The following is a 21587-nucleotide window of genomic DNA, read 5'->3' as shown; positions in this document are numbered from 1 at the left end:
AGCTATTACCATCAATATGGCTTTAAAATTTTTTTCTTCTTCTTCTTTTTTTATTTATAAAACTGCTACTCAGATCCAAGCAAAATAGATTTATTGCCTGGCCAGGCAATGAGTAACAAAATACAAAATTTACTCCAAAAACTGTATCAAGGACTAAATCTCAACAGCTTAGATATTTTTTTTCCCTCTTTAAATTGCTAGCCATTGGCCCGAATGAATTAAAATCTTAAAGCAAAAAACCACACAAACCTTAGGATCCACCCTCACCTATAGTTAATAATGTGGAAAACTCATGCTTCTTTTTATATCAAAAAAAGAAATCTTAAAACTAAAATTTTAATAGATACAAATTTAAAAGTCCTGATGAGCATATAAGTGACTTCTTGAATTGTGAGGATTAGTTTTACAATTTTACATGTTTTCTAGCATCAAAGAATCTGTTTATAAAGATGTCTTGAATGATAATAATCAAAGGGATAGAATGAAGGTGTGGAAGTGAGCCCAGAATATTTCCAAGCTTATAAAGATTGTAAACTTCTCTGCTTTAGTACACATAATTAAAAATGTCTTATTTTTTTTTCTTAAAATATCTTAGAGTTTTTTATGCACTTTTTGACACCATAAATCAAGACAGAAAAATGAAAAGAACTCATTGAAAAAAACTCAGTTTCAAGTTCTGGTAGAATGTCATCAGTTCTTAACAGTATAAAATAGGTGCCAAGTGGGGATTTCTGACCAAAGACAAGAAATGACCCTATGGAATGGTGCCATTTTCTTTTCTCTTTTCGAAGTTAGAAAATGTTTATTAGGAGAAAATTTCTTTACTATTGCTATGAAAAAAGCACTTTTCAGAGGAAACACAATTTTCAGCTAACTTACAATAAACTCTTAAGAGTGACACTATCGAACTCTTAATGTTTTAATTTTTTGTTTGTTTTTGTGTCATAACTAGCAGGGCTCAGAGAGCTTACCTAGGAGAGCTACATGTGAGCATGTGATGCAAACACATTACCATCTGTATTATCTCTCTGCCCTGGAAACCTTAATATTCTGAACTCAGGAGAATCTTCTAGAATACATATATATCTATTCTATATATATGTATATATATACATATATATATATATACAGGTTTTGTTTTTGCATCATTCTCAGTGGTGCTCAGTGATTACTCCTGGATTTATACTTAGGGATCTAGTGGGATTTGGGACTGTATGTGGTACTGAGTTTTGAGTCCTGGTCGACTGTGTGCAGGGCAAGTGTCCTACCCACTGCAGACCCAAATTTTCTAGAATCTTATTGCTTGTTGGTCCCCTAAGTCTAGTGAGTTTCAGGGTTTACACAGACACAGATCAATTATTTCTCAGAGAGGAAAACAGCTCTGAGAGGTATGGCAATTTCTTCAGGAACAAGGGACAGGAAGACAGTTTTCCAAGATTATGCTTATTTTTCTTCTTTAACTATTGCCACAAAACAGACTGAAAAGATATGCAATCTCCTTTTGAACTCACCCATACTTTAATAACAGCTCTGGCAAGCTCAGTTAACTGGGGGTTAACTTTGAAAAATATTTCTGATGTGGGATACTTGCCCAAGCGTTATTGCTCATTCTATGCAAATCAGTCTCAAATTTCAGGCCCAGAAATGTCTAGAAAATTCAGTTTCTCTAGGTAAACAGCAAAGAAGACAGAGTCACCCTCAAAATGAGGCCTTCTGATCTCCAACTACTTTATACCCAACGTCGTCTTTCATGTTTATTCCCATATGAGAGCAAACAGCATATGCACTTTGGGAAAGCTTACTGGCTATCTGCCCTGGGCTTTCCAGAATGGTCTTGGTTAGTCTTCACAACCTGACTTACTTATTATTATATTACATAAGTATCTACTGGTACTCACAGACAAGAAAACTGTGGTCTAGAAAGGTTGACTAACTCGCATGAAATAAGAAGCCAAGGCTACACGACTGAACGGGGGTGCCATTTGGGAAAGTTCAGGTGAAGTGGACTCTGCACTTCATGCTTCAGACAACTGAGCCCCATGAGTAGCTGAATAATACATGTCTGTCCTAACGGTGTGTGTGTCTATGCTTTGGGCACAGACATTTCTTGGTTCTTGTTCAGACAGACCTGCCATTCCAAGAGTACTTTAGAGAAACAGGAGGAGGGAAAATTAGAAGTAGAAGCACGTACAGCATTTGCAACACTGGCCAACTCATCTGATTGTATCTTGTGGCACTCCAGAGGCCTAGGGCCATGTAAATAAGTATGCAAGGGGGGAAAAAGGTCTTCAGATGACTATTTAAAATTCTTCCTCAATGGAAGAAAAGAAATAAGGTTGAAATGAATACTAATCTAACTTTGCTCCAGAAAAGAGAAATATTTGGTTGTGAATAGCTACTGTGGTAATGAATTGATGCAGTAAGCCTAATAATGAGTTTATTTTAGAGATTTTTGTCTTTGCTATCTGGCCATCAGCTGCGAACCAAAAACCCAGCCAAGGAGAGATACCAAAGTTCAAGTTTTACTTGTCCTGAGGGATTTCTTTCTTTTCTTTCTTTCTTTCTTTCTTTCTTTCTTTCTTTCTTTCTTTCTTTCTTTCTTTCTTTCTTTCTTTCTTTCTTTCTTTCTTTCTTTCTTTCTTTCTTTCTTTCCTGAATGACTCTTTTAAACAGCCAGACCCAACTTCAAGTATTGTTTTAAATTTAATATGGAGATTTGGTTCAGGAGTTGGAGGCTATTTCTTTCTACTTTGCACATTGTTCCCCACCCCCTCCCTTATTTCTGCAGCTTGAAGCAGTCTGATCCACTTGGGACAGAAGCCACCTACCTTGGGGGTCGTGAGGGGGAGTTATATAAAATGCTCTGTAAAGCAGAACTTTTTGAAGGATTTCCCTTCTAAAAAGTCAAGAGGCCCTGGAGGGATGGGGCCCCGTCTGTGCCTGGGGTCAGCAGTGGCACTTACTATGATGGAAAGGTCTGGGCTATTTGGCAGCAGGAACAGGGAACACGGAACCCAGCCTGGGGGCGTGGGAAACACTTCCAGACACTGTGGAGATTGGGGAGGGGGGTCGGCTTAGAGGAAGGGGTATCAAATTCCTGTTCAACTCCGTGGCTCCAGATAACTAGAAGGGGACGAAGGGCAGGTTGCCAAGGGAGGGTAGGAGGGTGGCGGAAACTAGGCCAAGGCCCCTGGCAGCGGAAGCCAAGCCACGGATGTGCTCTTCACCTGTCCACACTCGACTTCCCCCAGGGAGAGAAAACGCTTTGATGGGGCCCCGAGTTAGCAGCAGGGATGTCTGCTAGGCTGAATCGGCCTGTGTCAAACCAGTGGGTTTCAACAAAGGAGCAGAAGGAGTAAAGGCTGCCAACACGGAAACCATCACCCCTTTTTAGAAAGCACCTCATCTTTAAAAGCACCACCGGGGAGTTGGTCTACTCAAGTGCAGTGGTGCATGGGACTACATGAGGACAGCTCTGTGTGTGTGTGTGTGTGTGTGTGTGTGTGTGTGTGTGTGCATGCGTGAGCACATACTCAAGCACCCACATGCACTCACATACACATTTATATGCAGATGGAGCACTAGGCCTTTGAGGGGAGCAGCTGCTTCCTCTTTATTTGAACATCTTTCTGCATGACCAGCATGAACCTTTTGTGGTCTTCCAGAGAGAGAAGACTAGAAACACAGGCCTTTATTTATTTTTTTCCTTTAGAGCCAACATGTCATCAGATCAATAGAATGTGATGGCTCCCTCTCTCCCCCAACAACCCACATACAAATTTCATACAGAGGAACTACACAAAACCAAATGAAAGAACCTGACTAGGCAGTGGGTGAAAAGATGGGCTTGACTGTCTTTGGGGGTTACCTGACATAAACAATATCCAGAATTGGAGGTTCATTCATCTCTAATTTGTTCTGCTACTAGCCCTGGTAATTGAAATTATGGTGGCTTTTGCGAGGATCACTAACCAAAGTGTGACTCAAGAAAAATATGGGGGGGTGGGGTGCTGGAGCAATAGCACAATGGGTAGGGTGTTTACCTTGAATATGGGGACATGATAGGCATTTCCCCTGTTCCTCTTCCCACCTTGTATACTAAGCGTTCCTTTTGGAAGAAACTCCTAGAGCTATGCTTAGTCCTATGCCGGGACAAATGCAGGACAAAGGCAAAACAGTGTTGGTTTTTACTTATCAACTCTATAGGTCTATATGAACAGGTGGTTTGTAGTCTCAGAAGGGGACATGGGTAAACAATTTCCATTAGCCCCATCTCTGCTGCTGTAATCTGCACATAGGAAAGCTGCATTTTATAACCCCCCAGAGGCTCTGCCCAAGAGAAGCTCATGTGTAGCCTTCTCACAACTTGCCCTCCACTCCCACAAACTCCAACAGCCCCTTTACCCCTCAGGAAGTCAGGTGGAACTGCTCCAAAGCATTCTTTACTACCCACCCAGCTAAACAACACAGCTTCTTATGATGAAAAATGAATTGCAACCCTGGCTGCTTTACTGATTTCATTAGACACAAACTTTGCACTGCGTGGGCTGGGGAGGATTTAGGGCTCCTGGTTCTCTTTGACAAGGTGATCTGGGTTTCCCAGTTCTGTGCACAACAACTATCTTTATAACCACCACTGTTCTCTGACATTTAAGTAATAGTTTAAAAAGTCCCAAGTGATGATCTCACTTGTCTACAGAAGACAGAGTGGCAAAATATTAATATAGGTAGCACTGAGCAATGACCAAGCCTTGACATAGGAGCACAGAATCAATTACCAAACAGAGGAGGGAGTAGAGAGAGAAAAAATCAGACTAGAAGAGAAAGAAAGACAGTGGTGGAGGGTTGTGGATACTTTAGTGCTTTGAAAATATAGTAAGGTTGTGTAGCATAAATTTCATACTACTATAACTTCCTAAACTATAATAAATAAAATTAAATTTTAATAAAAAGGTTCAAGTGTAGCCTTAATAGGGTCTGGGTATTTTCTAATGAATGGTTATATCTGGGAAGTAAAGGGGGACCCTGAGAGCTAGAGTCCACCCTGGGGTGGTGGCATGAGGCATGCAGTGCTGGGGATAAAACTTAGGTGCTTGGATATTTAAGGTACATGGCCCCAGCTACTGAACTAGCGCTATGTCCCTCTACCTGAGTAATTCTTAAAAATCTAGCAGCTAATAGCTTAATCCTCAGCATTAAGCTCCACACTGATTCTCACTACCATTTTTTTCTTTTTCTGGGAAAAACATGAGCCACAACAAGCCTTAAATTGCTCTGGGCATGTTCTAAGCACCTTTTGGGTATGGGCAGGCTGATTCTGAAACTATAAAATGTATAAGCAGGGACAAGTCACTTCCTGAGGATAAAGAAGCAATACTAAGCAACAGTTAATTTCTCCCCCAACCTGCACCTCTCCAAGCGGTCTTCTGTACTATATCAGAGATCCATGTGGCCTGTTCGTGGCATGAGGGCAGCGAAGCAGCAAGTCTATTTTTCTAATTAATCAGTTGGAATAATATAAGACTCATCAGATATAATAATTGGGGCATGCAGTGATTTCTGCACTGAGTTGTCAAGGAGAGACCCCCAAAGCACTTTGCACTTCTGTGCTGCCCTATCTGCTTGTCCATGTAGATCTGCCCTTTGTGGAATTCAGTGTTTTTTCTCCTCTTACAGATCTCTAGGAGCCTTTGGCACTCACTGTCAAGAGGTGTCTGGGATCTAAATACCTAGGTCATTTTGGGGGAAGGCAGAGGTCACAGGTTTCTAAAGTTTCAAACATGGCATTTACATGAGGTAAGGGCTGGTCAATGTTTTCTAGTTGAGGTGTGTTAGTAGCGATGTTTGTCAGCCACCAGGACACTAGCATTATAAGCAAAATAATAGAGGTCATGGATATCTGACCCCAAACAGTGGCATGTAGAGAGCATTCATCTCCAGATACTGTTGATTAAGGGCCAGGAGCTCCGGTTGAGGAACTTTTGCCATGTAAGCTAAGTTGCTGCAGAGAGCAAGAATAGGAAAAGTTGACTTTCCACAAATGAAAAGAATGGAGAACAAAACTGAAGAGTATGGAAGCAGCCAAATGAGAACAGTGGCTGCCAAGAAGCTTAAGTTGCCCAAGAGGGAGAGAGTCCTAGCCACCATGGAGAGAGATCTCCTTCGGGAAGAAAAAGAGAAGAGAGACACCAAATTCTAAATGAGGATTTGGTACCCACAATAGCTTCCTGCTAACATGCATTACCTGGATATTTGGATTCTGCCCATTGATATCAGCTTTTGAAAGATCTGGAAAGTTGGGAAGATCAAGAAGAAAGGACCTGGGGCCGTCTCTTTGCAAGGAAGGGTGGCCAGCCTCCTGTCGGAATCCGTCTCTGGGGAAGGGCTGGTGTGGAGCCCGGCGATCCAGAGGCTCCCCTGGCACTTCTCTAGGGAGAGGAAAGCTGGTTTCTGATGAAGAGTCACTTTCCACGTTAAGATTCTTCTAAAACAAACAGAAAAGGAAGGAAACAAATAAATAGGGGATACAAGATTAAGGAATGTTCTCCAAAACAATACTTTCAACTCAAGAGCAAGAACAACTGCAGTGGTTGACCTTGAGCCAGGATTGTAATCCTAACTTATGTGAATTCTCTATGGCTTAGTTTGCTCATCTTCTAAAGGTCAAATCATCAGCAAACTTTCCTTAGCCGGCTGACTGAGACACATCTGGGGGTTAAAGAATTAGGGACTGTTGCAGAAACACTAAAGCATAACCAACCCAAAAATGTTATCCTAAAGGAGTATAAAGCTCATTGAAAAGTACAATGAAGTGATGACATCAGTCTCACAGCTTCATCTGACTAATGGCTCTCACTTTTGATATGCCCCTACTGTTCAGAGTTTGTCTCTGATGGGGTAAGGACACTAGGAAAGCTATCTCAGGAGATCTGGGGGTCCCACAGGCAATTCTCAGCACACAGTTCAGTGCAAAGGCCTGAGGATTCAATACTGCTGGGTTCTGTGGCACTGGGGATACCCAGGCCACCCTGGCGATGCTGGGGGCCTCAATGATCATACCTGGAGGTGCTTGGGGCTTCCAGAGCTGCACCTGGCAATGCTCAGGGGATCTTATGGTGCCTAAAATTGAACCTGAGCTAGATGAGAGCTACTCAAATGTCCTACTACTGTAATATCTCGGGGGCCCTGAAATTTCTGTTTTAGGTAACAGGTCAAATATCGGGCCAACTTGAGCCAAAGTACTGATTATGTTAATTAATCCATGCATCTACTGATACACCCATTCATTCATCCATTACTCTGTCCATCCGTCCATCCATCCATCCGTCCATCCATCCATCCATCCATCCATCCATCCATCCATCCATCCATCCATCCAATCAACAAATGCCAGGAATATGCCAGGAATAGGAGACAAGGAAGTGAATGAAACAGACATAGACTCTATACTCTCACAGTGTACATCAAGTTGGGGGGCAACACAAATTTTTAAAAATTTATTACATATATAAATAAAATAGGATCAGAAAGTCATGTTACTAAGAAGAAAATAAAGAAGGAAATGATAGAGATCAGCAAGAAACAACAATAGACAGGGAAAACCTCTCTGAGAAAGTCACTTTTGATAATAGATCTGAATAAGAAAATGTTAGTCTACAACGATGATCTGGGGAAGAACATTCTAGAAAGAGCAGCAGCAAATAAAATGGTAAATATGAACTTGTTTTATTTATGGAACAGACAGACAAACAGTGAGGCTGGTATGGAGCAAAGGCAGGAAGAATGATATGAGGCAAGGATGAAGAGATAAGATTGGCTAAAGAAGAAGTGTCTACACCATTCTTAAAGTTAATGCTTTTTATTCAAAAAGGAAAATTCAGCTAGTAAAAACAAGTCTCTATTTAGTTGTCACTTGGGGAAAATTTTCTAGTGATTGCAGAGTGTAGAAGTTGCTGGACTTCTTTCCCAAACCAGCTTCCTTTCCCTCCACCTCCCTGGACTTCTTATTGGAAGTATCATCCATCCCTTTAGAGATGGCATTTTCATGTTTACGGGTTAAGGGAGATGTGGAGATAGAATTTCACCAGTGTTTGGGTCAGTGGTTAATGTTCTTGTTATTCTTGGGTATGTTTGGGGGGGTTGTAAGTGTATATTCCAGCATACTGTCTCCACATGCCCTCCCTGCTTCTCTCCACAGTGCCTTTTCCCCAGCCAAAAGGTTACATCTGGTATCAAAACACTCTGACTCTATATACCCAAGGTCAAGAACAGCCGGAGGATGAAACACATGCAGGAGATAAATATCTTCTTAGAGAGTTAACCCAAGGGGATGACTTTGCTAGATCTCCTTAAACAGAAATGAAGGCTGAAGACATTCGCTGGTACAGAGACAAGCTTTGTGAATGTTCCAAGAGGCTTAGAGGAAAACTGGGATAGACAGCAAGTTTGCTGTCTTCCCTTATAATGTGCAGTCAGAGAGAGGGTATGCAGGATATTCCTCATCATGTTTTTACTTGCCCTCTCAGGAGATGTGGCCAGGGGTAATGTCTTTGTTCACCTTTCCAGACACTTCTCTGCCATGGTTTTGGCTTCTGGCACATCCTCATAGAGGGTGGAGGGTGTTACCCTGGCATTCTCAGGCATTCCTCAATGCAGTGGAAGCCAAATGTATTATGCTGAGATTGAGTAGGAGGGGTGAGGGAGAGAGAGAGAAAAAGACAAGTAAGAAAGGAGAGAAGGAGAGCAAGGAAAGAGAGAGGGAAGGCAAGAAGGGAGAGAGGAAGAGCAAGTAGGGGGAGAGGGAGAGGAAGAGTGGGGAGAGGAGAAAGAAAGAGAGAGAGGAGAAGAAGAGAGGAGGGAGAGAGGAAGAGAACAATAGGAAATGGGGCGGGGGGAAGAGAGGACAGGAAGGAGAGTACAGGAAAGGAAAAGAGAGGAGGGGAGAATACAAGGTCACAAAACCTATCAACTTTATACCTAAGAATGTGTCAGAATTGCCTGCAAAAAAAAAAAAAAAAGAGGGTGTGGAAAAAAGGGAACCCCAGCACACAGTTGGTGGGGATATGAACTGGTCCTCCCTCTATGGAAAGAATTATGGTTATTTCTTAAAATATTAAAAATAGATCTACCACATGACCATAAATTTCATTTCTAGAAATCTATCTCAAGAACACAAAAACATGAGTTTGAGAAGATCTATGTATGGGTGTGTTCGCTGTGGTACTATTCACAATAGCCAAGGTATGGGGACAACTCAGATGTCCAACAACAGATGAGCAGATGAATTATCTCAGTTATAAGATGAATTATTGCCTTCTGCAAAAATATGGATGAAACTGGAGGAGTTGTACCAGAATATCTGACTTCTGTGGGATATAAAGAAACATAAACAAGGTTAAAAAGGCAAAGTGAAAGAAGGCATCCTTGAACTATGAATGTAAAAGTGTTTACCAGAAAGGAAGGGGAAGGAGGTTAGAAGAGGGAAGGGACTGTGGTGAATTGTGGGACTTTAGTAGTGGCTGTGGATTGGCAATATATACTTGGAGATATGAAACCAAATCTGCAAAACACACACATAAACCATACCTAAAGAAAACCTATCATGGCCCAATGGTAGATAATGTAATGTTATTGTTCTCTGGTTGTTTTCCCTTGATGCCCAGCCCTAAAACTTCCTGAACAACTAACTAACTTCTCAGAATGAGTCCAGGTTTTGCTGGCCAATCTCTCAGGGGATCCTTTCTGCAAATCAAATCCTAACTTCATTGTAGCAATTGAGACATATTGATGAGTGGAAGTCTCTTTCATTTTCTCTACAATGAAGTACTTTTTTACTCCTAAAAATATTTTTCCGAAGAAGTAGGCCATGCAATTTTAATGCTATTTGGCATTTTGCTTAGATAGCTGAAAGAAACAAGAACTGAGTCTGATTGATTTTTCGATTTGTCTCTGGAATGTTTCCTGGTAGGCAATACACCACCGCAGAGTGACCCTGGTTTCGCCACACACCAAGAAAAGTCCTTAAACTCCTGTGGTTCAGGGGTTCTGCACGTGAAAAAAAGAAACAAAACAGAACAAACAACAACCAAAAACCGATAATAAGAAGAGCCTGCACCCTCTCAAGAAGATGATCAAGAGTTTGGAATGTGTCAGTGTTAGGTCAATAGCTTGGATAGTTCAGGCCACTAGTGTCTCTGCCGGGAATGGACTGAGGTTAAAGTATGTTTTGGCTTGAGTTACACACAGAATTGTGGTATTTCTCAATATTTTCCTCATCCCTCATAAGTTCAATGTTTTTATAGCATTTGAAGATGGGCAGTAATAAAGAAATGCTAATACGATCTCTGAATATCTGAATTATGTTTGCATCTCTATCTAAATACACTTACCTAGGCTCCCTGGATCCCTGAAACAATATTGCCCAAACTGTCCAGAAACTGAGTTGTTGAATAATGGGAGGGTATTTTCAAGTGGTTCAGAGAAAATTATATTTCATTTTATCAACAGTCAAATTTGGAAGTAGTTATTATTTTGGTGATCTAGATCAAAGGTAAGAGCTGGTAATCATAGAACGAAAAGTCTTTTCTTTATCCTTTGTGAAAAGGCAACATTGCACACCAGCCTTGCAAATGCCTAATCAGAGTCTTGGTGCATTTCACTCCACATACATCAACCTCTCTTTTGAAGGTACCATATAAATTATTTTAGCTGAGTACAGATATTTAAAAAGAGAGCTCAAAAACTCAGAAATAAATAGTTGTGCTTTATTTAGAAAAGCACACACTCACTCTAAAGAGGTTAGTTTGGGAAAATTTCAGAAATTGAAAAGAAACATTATCATTCTTACCAAGGAGCAGTAGGTTTCACTGGACCTAAACCCATGTGACACAAGGAAGCCAGTTTAGTTTGGGAAAATACCTTTTTACCCACAGTGTATTGAGCTGATCTCCAATCTGTGACAACACTGCAGTTCTAGCAGTAATGTTCTCTTTCTGGAAGCGATGACTATCCAAGGGATTAAAAACAGAAGAACTAAAACTATGGTTTACCACATATGCCTTGTTCAATTGCTAAGGCAGGTGAGGTATAGGCCAAATTGTCCAGCTACTGCTTAATTTTCCTCATCTTTGCTCAAAATTCCTGCCCTCTATTATTATACAATTTACTCTTCTGAAATGGGAATGAAGTAGGGCCAGAGTAAGGAGTTGTAATACAGTGAGTAAGAGTTGCCTTGCACATGGCTGAGCCAACTTTGATTCCCAGCATCACATATGGTTCCCCCCAGAACTGCCAGGAGTACCGAGCCAGAAGTAACCCCTGGACATCATTGGGAGAGGCCCAAAAACAATAAAAGGGAATAAAGTAGTACTAGAATATTAACAATTGAAAATATGTTCCATACGCATACAACATTATGCTATATTTTACTTTATCACTATGTGGCATTCTAATTTCTATGCAACATTCATTCCCTATTTTTCTTTTCCTGTTAGTTTTAGAAAGCAATGCGGCTAACAAAAAACATTTCCAGCACCCATTTATATCAGGGAACCATGTGACTCAATTCTATTCGATGGACTTAGGTGGAAGATAGTGGATGGTAATTAAGACTAAACTGGAAAAAATAAAGTTGAATGGAAACACAGAGGGGCCTGCGTCCCTTTTTGCATTGAATTTTTTTGTTGTTCATTTTGTTTGGGAGCCATACTTGGTAGTGTTCAGGGCTTACTCCTGAATCTGTGCTCAGAGCTCATTCCTGGCAGTATACAGAGGATCGTGGGGAGGGCTGCTGGGGGTTGCATTGGGTTTGGCTTCATGCAAGGCAAACACTTTAACCCCTATCCTATAAATATGGGCCCCCTTTTTGCATGGTCAGACAATACACTAGCTCTGGAATTGTAACCTCAGAACTTCTTTTGTCATGATCATAAACATTTATATTAATATCAGAAATGCTGTAATATCAGTACCAGTGTTCCTTGTGATGATGCCAATTTAGAACTGTACCTTCTAATAAAAAGTTACGTGATTCAAAGTATCTTGTTCTTAGCAATGGAGCACAATCCCCAGCTGTAGGAGGTTCCAACAGAGCATCATGATGGCAATCAGACAATGATGCTCTATCTAACAGAGCTCCATTTTTAATATTTCATTCCAAATATGCCATCTATACCCTTCCCAAGACATTCACAAAATCTTCTCAGTGTCCTGGTGACTATCACATTTCTCAAATATATTACTCACTAGATCATGTAGTATTTAGTTTAATTTTCTCTAAATTTCTATCATAACATTTGGATGGGGGTTGCCCACATCTAACCATGTAGTGCCAGAGATCAAACTTGGGGTTCTTTGAGTTATATACTTGGCCCCTATCATTGCATTAAGAAGTTTACTAAAAGAAATGACAAATAGCTAATTTTAGAGCTTGACAGGAGATGAAAGTTTGGGATACTTTGCTTTAACAGAAAGCAAAGAAACAAAGCTATTGGCATTGTCCTCTCAGAAGAGTACACAAGAGTATGGGGGGGGCAAGGGACATAGTTCAAAGGAATATGGCAGATGCTTTGCATGAAGGGGATTCAGTTCAGTCTTTGACACAGCAGAGACTTGAGGACTGCCAGGAGTGACTCCTGAGCACCAAGTCAGGACATTTGAGCACTGCTAGGTGTAGCCCCCCCTTTTATTTATTTATTTATTTTGGCTCTTTGGGTTGCTTCTGGTGATACGCAGGTATTACTGCTGGCTCTGCACTCAGGAATTACTCCTAGAAGTGCTCAGGAGGTTATATAGGATGCCGGAGATCGAATCCAGGTCAGTTGTGTACAAGGCAAACACCCTACCTGCTGCACTATTGCTTTGGCTCTACCTTTCTGAAAAGAAAACAGGAGCCAACTTGGAGAGTCTGCACTACACAAACACAAGATGAGTTGGGTATTAAACAAGAAAATAAAATGCTTGTAGTTGACAGAATCTATGCAAATTCATGAGATCTTGATGATACAAAAGAAAGCCAGAAAAAACATCTTACCCTTTGAAGTAGCTATTACAAAACTCAATTGTAAAGCTATTATGAAAACAATTGCTTTGAACACCGATGTTAAGGATAAAAAGAGATTTCCCAGAAGACATACTGTGTGAGACGTTAAGCAGAAGAAGAGAACAGAGAAAAGGGGGGCCAGTAGACACTGCAGTCCCAGCAAAGGAGGCCGTGAAGCAGGCCTGCGGGCTGACATACGCCAAGGCGCAGAGTCGGGACGGAATGGGGACAAGGACTGGAGCCACTCTGCTGCTGAGTAAGAGATCATTTGCTGCATAATAGGAACACAAGCTGAGACTCAGATGTTGGGCCCACTCGCCTTCGGTCTGAAAGCTTTCTTTTTCTTTTTCATTGTAATGCCATTAATTTATATGATTGTGTTTAAACAAACACAATCTTTAGGAGTGTTTTTTCACACATCTGAATTCAAGTGGGGTTGGGGTAGTCATTTTGGTATTAGAGGTAGTGATTTTAGTCATTTGGTACTTAGTCATTTAGTACTTCGCCTTATGGTGCTTAGACTGTTCAGGGCGGGACAGAACCCTAAACTGCACCCTTGCAAGAAGGTACTCTGCTCCTTGTGTCTCAGCTCAACGGCTGGTCGTGCCTATTCTCTTGCTTTATTTCTTTTTGACACACATATAAGTTGAGATGATCTGGTGTTTGTCTTTCTCTTTCTGACTTATTATGCTTAGCAAATGACACCTTCTAGCTCCATTCACACTGTAATCAGTGGCAAGATTTCATCGTTACTTAGGGCCGAGTTTGGCCTGAGAGTTTTCATCATACTGTGAACTTGTCCACTAGGCCACCATGTCCCTAGTGGCGTTTTCTGGGTCATTTGGAGGATTGCTGAAGCTATATGGTGCTGCTGGGGTCTCCTCCTCCTTCTTTGTTTTCATCTACTGGCCTTGATATTTCTGACAAAGTACTGCCAAAATGAACCCAGAAGAGAATATTTCATCTGTAGACATGGAATTATTTCTAAGATGACAAGTTCTGATGTTTTATTACATGTGTCCTTTCTCAATAGTACATCACAGGCCTAAGACCAAGGATGCCCAATCACGGGAACTGCTAATTTTGGTTATCCTCATGACCAAAGGGACCAGCCAGCCATCTCATGGTCAAAGCGGTGACAGCGCTCAGTTCCCCAGCAGTCATCGGGCAGGCGGGGTTGGAGAAGAAATGGTTCTCCAGAGAACTAAACCCCAGCACAAATCAGGCAATTAACCCAAGGGGGAGGTTGAACAAGGTACAGTAATGGCTGATGGGACCATCTTTGGGAAAAGAGTAGTAAGCATTGTAGTTCCCATCTGCATAGAGTCACTCGCCCGATTCCACAAATATCGACAAATGGTTAGTCCATGAGAACAGGGCTGGTTCAATGACTGCCAGAGGCCCCAGCAGAGGCCCAAATAAGTAACAAATTGTAGCTGGCTAGGACAGTTTTAGTGCTTTTTTTAAGAAAAGAAAGGCTGTGGTAACTATTCCCAGATTAACACAACCAGGCAGACTTCTTGGAGGCAGACAGGATGGTAAATTTCTGGAGGGCAAAGAACAGGCCATATCTGCAATCTCTAAACCCCACACCCTCCAATTCCACAAGCTCAGGGGGCACCCAATAAGTACTAGTTGATGATAATGATGGCTACGGGCCTAGTAAGATTTTGTTTTAATTAGGCTCAGGCTACAAGCCTCATTACCCCTAATGTTGCTTTTATGTGGGATTCTAAAGAAAAAAAAATCAGGAATCCTCCATTGAAGATATTAAAGAAGATATTATTAGCAATGCTTTTGGTCTCATAGACTTTGAACAACAAACAACAGAGATTGTAATTAACGTCACTGCAGCCTCTCTCCTTAAAACATACTAACAATATAGCTAATTAGCAATATGTCCTCATTTGGAGCTGGACATCTGCATATTATTATCGACAATGCTTGTTTCCTTTTTCCAGATTAAAGGAAGCCATGCTGCACCCAGGCACATGGCCTGCTTCTTCCACATTTAAACACTCCATTTTCTCCGACCCATGGCAAACACACCCAGGACTTTATCTGTCCTGGGCATCGACTTTTGTCTGGAACACTTCCACACAGCTAAAAATAAGTTCAAGAATGCTATTGGTGGGATTTCAAAGCAAGAGCAAAAGCTTCCTCATTGGGGAAGATAAAAGAATAAAGGGGCACCGTGATTATCTTTCCACATGAATTCCTTGTGTAAGAATTCCTTGGGAGAGAAAGGAGCCAGGGGCATGAATAAAATGAGCTTCAGAGAGATAGTGCAAGGGGTAAGGTGTTTGCCTTGCACATGGCCAGCCCCAGTTCAATTCTGAACATGAATCCTCTGAACATGATCATGAACGTGATCCTGCACTGAACATGATCCTCTAAGCATTACCAGGAGTGATTCCTGAGCACAGAGCAAGGAATAATCTCTGGCACAGCCGGGTGTGGTTGATGGTCTAACAAACAGACTATTAGGGGAAAAAAAAGGCTCTCTAGGGGGCGTGTACTTATGGTTTTGACTCAGGAAGACAGCGCAAAGACTATCATCATAAGAGAGGCAGCAGGGAGGGGCTGTAGCACCATGAGCAGGGCACTTCATGGGGTCAACTCCTGTTGGATCCCCAATCATCATATAGTTCCCTCTAGGATCACTCCTAGAAGTAGTAAACCCAGGAGTACACCCTGAACACTGTCAGTGTGGCCCCCACACAAACTAAAACAAACAAACAAACAAACAAGAGTGGCAGTAGGAAGTGGTGGAGAATTCTGTGAAGTGCTGGAGGGATGTATCCAGGATCCATGGTGGGGAGGGCGGGGGCTCTGGGGGCAGGTGTGGGGAAGCTGCACAGTAGAATAGAGATGGCGAGACTGGCTGCCTTCAATTCTCACTTTACCTGGATATGATAGCAACATTGCACTCACATGGAAGAAACAGTGAGTACCATTGCTTCTATTTTGGAGCAAGCATAGAAATGCAATATTCCCTCAGAATCATTTCTAGCAGGGAGAAATGGACAGAAACTGCATGAATATCTCTTACCTAACTAATATCAATTGGGCAGGGGGTAGGAAGGAGTCTATAGACCAGAGGATTTCCACCCCCCCAACCTTTTTTTGACTATGACCTCCTTCTAACTTAATTTCTTTCCTCTGCCTCCCTGTCCCCATCTTACCATTTGGCCTCTTAGTTTCGTGCTGTGGCTCTCCCAGTTGTGCAACTTTCACCTGGGATCTCTGCTGAGGAACACCATTCTAGAGGAGTGAGTAGTATAGACACAGGATGTTTCAAGAATGCAGGGGTTGCTGCATCTTGTTTGAGATTAGAGCCTTCTGTTGAAAGTCTGAATAGCAGCTAAGGAATCTTTCACTATGGTGGAAGAATGTCCCATGAGGATGTTTACTTTAGGTTTTGAGAGTGACCTTGCTTATGACTTCAGGCGATACTTTAGAAGAAATAAAGATGGTCAATTTACTGCATTTGGGCCAGAGCTGGCTCTGCAGGGGATAGGGCCACTAGTGTGGGCCACCCACCTCTGAGCTTCTCTTAATTGAAGACTCTTGGGGACCACAGACAAAATGGAAGTCAACACCCCACTGGCCCGTCTTAGATCCTTCTGTAAACAGCTTTGATCTTGAAAATGTGTGGAGCATTGATGATTTTTTAAGTTGTGCTTCTCTACCGCTGGCAAAGAAAACAGAGTGGGAACTATCCACGACCCATTTCCTTTATGTCCTGTTAGGGTAAATAATGAACAGAAATACAACATGAATTATGCTTTCAAGTCTAAGAAGACATGTAAGAAGTAGAGGAAGGGGTAGAAAGCCAATTTGGTCAAAGAAACATTTGCCTGTCATCAAAATATCTTCACAAATTGAAGATGAAGAAACTTTATTTTCCAGAACCTTTTTTTTCCCCCAGAGAAGTGGCGAGTCTGCTTAGAAATGACACTGATAAATCTCTTAGGGTGTGAGGTAAGACTTTGTCCTGAAAAGGTATAGGAAGAAATTGAGGCCTGAGCCAACTTGCTTAGGCTATAAAGAACAGGCCCTAAATGGCCACCAGGGGGTGCCAGTCCCCACTCTTCAGCTTGTGGAACTCAGACTCTAAGTGTGCAAATATTTAATAAAAGTATGAATTGTTAAGTATTGTTCATGTTGTGCCTTTGCAATTTCTGGCAAACAAACAGTGACAACTAAACACATTCAGGTCCATTTCAAAAGACCCAATTTGAATAGTCACCTAACTGTTAAGTCTGTGACTAAGGGGCCCAAATATCCAAGCCATCCCTCAAGCTGAGGAAAATAGTGTGGAATAGGATGAGTAGAGCTGCAAAATGAACACCCAGGAAGTGATTCTGTGCGTCCCTCTCCCCATGGAAGGGTGAGGCCCAGATCCTAGGTCAAGGCTCCCACTATGCTCTGAGGAGGCAGAGCCTGTTAGGCAACGAAAGGATGAGACAGCACATTTCAGAGGTTGGTATGGGGTGGCAGGAGCCAGGAATCCTCGTTCCACTTATTGTTTTAATTAAGAGATTATTTTGCTCAGCATCCAAAGTTAATGTCCTTCAAGGAAACCTATTATAAACTACTAAGCTAGGTTTTCACAGGAACTGGACCTAAATCTTGAACTCTGGAAAACTGTTCATAGAAATATGGAAGAGAATTGGGCCATGAGGTCCAAAGTCCAAGGTTTGGGTCCCACCATTGTCTTTGATTAGTTTTGTAAGATTAGGTAATTTACTGTACCACTGCCCCTTGCGGTTTATAATAATATAATATTGGTTTAAATTAACATCCACATTTTGTTAAATATTCAGCCTTGATGTTTTCCCCTAACCAATCTTTGAATTTGGCCACACAACTTGCTTTGCCCAATGGTAGAATAGTAAGCCAAAAAATTAAATGCTTGTGCACCAAACCCATTTTTGTTTCTCTTTGGAATTCTGCGGTCCTGTGACACCTGTGTTTCGAGGTCTAACACAGTCTGTCAGAGGACTAGGGAGGTCATCTAACAGAGCAAAGACAGTCTCTCAGATCGAGTGGCTGCCCAATGACCAGTCCAAGCACTCTCTACAATGGGGATCCTTCTAGGTCATTTCTCCCCAGCTAAGCCATAGAGTCAGGAGAAAAGACTATTAATGACTTTAAAGATAAAGAATTCAGAATGTTTGTTACACAGTAAAAGCTAACTGACACCAGACTTCAGTTATTTCTTTTTCTGGAGAAAATACTTTCCATCAGCAATGAAAACCTTGGCCCAAATCCTAGAAACATTAACTTGAGGATTAGGAAGATTAAAAAAAATAAAACCAAACCCTAATGATTCTAAATGCATAAAATAAATAAAATGCATAAAGCACATAAAAGAAATGCTACCTTCATTCTCTTAGCTTGCTTTTACTAACTGAAAACTCAGCCAAAACTGCTGGAAAGAATATCTCCCCCACCCCTTGCTTCATCATTTTCATACACCACTTTGTAACTGCTCCATTGCCACTTCTTGAAAGATTTGGAACTGAGACTTAATGGTTCTTCCATTCACTTTCATGATGCACCTGTATAGCTCGGTGGGCTGCCAGAAACAAGTAATTCTCATTTATTAGGGGGACCCCTACTGACACTATAAACAATTATAGCACTATCAGAGACCAATGACAGCCTGAGGTGAAGAGAAAGCCATAATCTAACAGGGTCTGTTCCCTTTCTCACCTGCCGGTACAGATTGTTCTTATTTGCACTAACAGGTTCTGTTCTCCTCCAGGGAAACCTTTTGATCCATACTTAGAAAATAAGCAGTAGATACCACCATAAGCCCTTGACTTAGCTTGGCTCACCTTTCTCTATAAATGGTCGGGGTGTTTGTTTTATTCATAGATTCACTCAACAAACACTGCGAGCATCTATTTTGTGCTAGTGCTGCTGGGGTGAGACAGCAGAAGAGCATGGGGATCATTAGGACAAACTATTTGAAACTTGAAGAAAAAGCAAAAGAATAATTACACATTTGTTAGTTCATACTTATGCCTGTCTCTTATCCCCTACAATTCTCCAAAGTTTACTATTGCAGTTACATTGGTTCCTTTCCTGGTTTTCCAATTAAGCTGGGGCCTTATTATAAACTCATAGTGATTCTTTTCCTGATATAGATCACATATCACTGGTCTCTTCTTAGTTAGGTTTTAGTTCAAGTCACTTTCCAGAGCGTTTTTTTTTTCCTTTTTATTTCTTTTGGTTTATTTTGGGTCACACCCAGTGAGGTCACTCCAGGCAGGCTCTGGGATTGAACCCATGTTTGTCACATGCATGGCCAACACCCTACCTGCTTTTCATTGCTCTGGCCTCCCAGAGACACTTTTCTTGACCACCTACATGATGAGCCCACATGAACTTAGATTGCACATTGTAGTTCCATAACCCATTTTATTTTACTTCGTAAACAATGCACATGTGTTTGTATATTATATGCTTCTTCCACTGACAGTCTAAAGGACTTTTGTAGAAGGGCAGTTCTTTCTTTTTTTTTTTTTACTTTTTGGGTCACACCCAGTGATGCTCAGGGGTTACTCCTGGCTCTGAACTCAGGAATTATTCCTGGCAGTGCTTGGAGGTCCATATGGGATGCTGGGAATTGAACCCGGGTCGGCCATGTGCAAGACAAGCGCCCTACCCGCTGTACTATGGCTCCAGCCCAAATGACCATTGATAAAGTGTCTGCATAAGATAAGCAGTCATAGAATGAAAAACTATGGAGCAAGGAGAAATACTAAAGTACAACTACACCCAACAACATCAATGAGTTTCACAAATATAAGCGAGCAAACAAAGTCACATACAAAAAACCAAGACACTATGTTCTAGTTACATCAAGTTCAAAGACAGCCGAATCTAAAGAATGCTTCTCTATTTTCTTGTAGTCCTCTTTTATTTCTTCCTCAAAGTGATGGAGTAAGGAGATAACAAATGGCAAAGTCAACGGAAACTGAGAACTGATCTCCAGTAGGAAGCTTACCATGGCAGAGGGGATCAGTGGAAAGAGGATGGGGGGCACCACGACAGTAGTGAAGGGAAACAGACATCTCTTGATGGGTGAGTACTGGAATGTTTTATGCAGGAAACCCTGCCATTAATAGTACTGTAAATTCTTTTTAAACAATTTTCTTTTGGGGTCACACCCGGCGATGCTCAGGGTGTGATCTTTAGATTTTTTAGATTTGGCTGTCTTTGAACTTGATATAACTAGAACATAGTGTTTGGTTTTTGTATGTGACTTCATTTGCTCACTTGTATTCTGGCTCTGCACTACTCAGGAATTATGCCTTGTAGTGCTTGGGGGACTCCATGGGATGCTGAGGATCGAACCCAGGTTGGTCTCATGCAAGGCAAATGTCCTCCCCACTGTTCTATTGCTCTGGACCCTAGTGTTGTAAATCATTATGCCTAAAATTAAAAAAATTAAAAATCTAAACAATTCTATACAGCTTTTCTTTTCAGCAAAGAAAATTCTATGCATCCTTAGATTGTTTTCCTCTGTGACACCTATTCTGTTGCAGAATTAATTTCTTCTTACTCTGCATTAGTTACATATTTTATGCATCTTTTTTATATTTACACACTGTATTAAAACTTGATTAATAATGATATAGTTCCTAGTTAATAAAGAACACACACGCAAAGTGACTGAGCCATAAGTTCAAGTTCACAAAGATTAAATTTAGGTCAACTTTCACTGTATCACTGTCACTATCATCCCGTTGTTCATCAATTTACTCGAGTGGGCACCAGTAACGTCTCTATTCTTCTCAGCCCTGAGATTTTAGCAGCCTCTCCTTACATGTTTTTCCCAATGATTGAAGGCTCTTTCAGGGTAAGGGTAATGAGACCTATCGTTACTGTTTTTGGCATATCGAATACGCCATGGGTAGCTTGCCAGGCTCTGCCCATGCAGGATTAAAACAAAAAAAGATAAAGAAGAAATATTTAGGCTTTGCAATTTTCAGAGGTTAGCTTAGTCATTCGGGTATCCCAAAGAGGAATAGAAAGCTATGCTTGGAGTATCATGTGTCACTCAAGTGAGAGGAGGAATCCGGAGTTCCGACCTCCATCGATGCAATGGTCAAGAATCAGGGATGCTGTCTTATTTGCCAAGGCGTCAAAAATCAGATGGGCCGGACATGTAATGCGATTCAGAGACAACCATTGGACTAGAGCTGTTATCTACTGGATTCCACGGGACGTCAAAAGACCGCATAGCCGCCCACCAACGAGATGGTCAGACTTCTTTGTCAAAACCCTGAATGAACAATTTGAGTCTCTTTCTGTTCCTGGATCGAGTAGATATCATTGGGCTACACTAGCATGCAACAGGGACGAATGGAGATCTTACTGGCGCCCACTCGAGCAAATTGAAGATCAAAGGGATGACAAGTGATACAAGTGACAACTTAGTCATAGCTAAATTCGTCAGGTTCATGCTTATTAACAACTAGAGAAATATTTTGCTCATTTCTAAAAATCCCCTATGCTCCTATTGCAAGTT

General features: G+C 41.4%; 1 protein-coding gene across 3 annotated transcripts in view; it reads right to left on the bottom strand.

The window, feature by feature from the left end:
• The window catches only part of ISM1 (isthmin 1), an 86110-nt gene that overhangs the window by 24273 nt on the left and 40250 nt on the right, over positions 1–21587 (bottom strand). The window contains exon 2 of one of the 3 annotated variants that reach the window (XM_055131503.1): positions 6245–6481. The exons of 1 other annotated variant lie outside the window; for it this stretch is intronic. In XM_055131503.1, the coding sequence (XP_054987478.1) occupies positions 6245–6481 (237 nt within the window). Of the gene's footprint in view, positions 1–6244; positions 6485–21587 lie in introns of all 3 variants that reach the window. One more of the 3 variants, XM_055131502.1, reaches the window with a different exon arrangement.

The sequence above is a fragment of the Sorex araneus genome, chromosome 3 (genome assembly GCF_027595985.1).
Source record: "Sorex araneus isolate mSorAra2 chromosome 3, mSorAra2.pri, whole genome shotgun sequence".
In the NCBI taxonomy this organism is placed as follows: Eukaryota; Metazoa; Chordata; class Mammalia; order Eulipotyphla; family Soricidae; genus Sorex; species Sorex araneus.
Note: the sequence above shows the minus strand (reverse complement) of the source record. Positions and strands in the feature narration are given on the sequence as shown.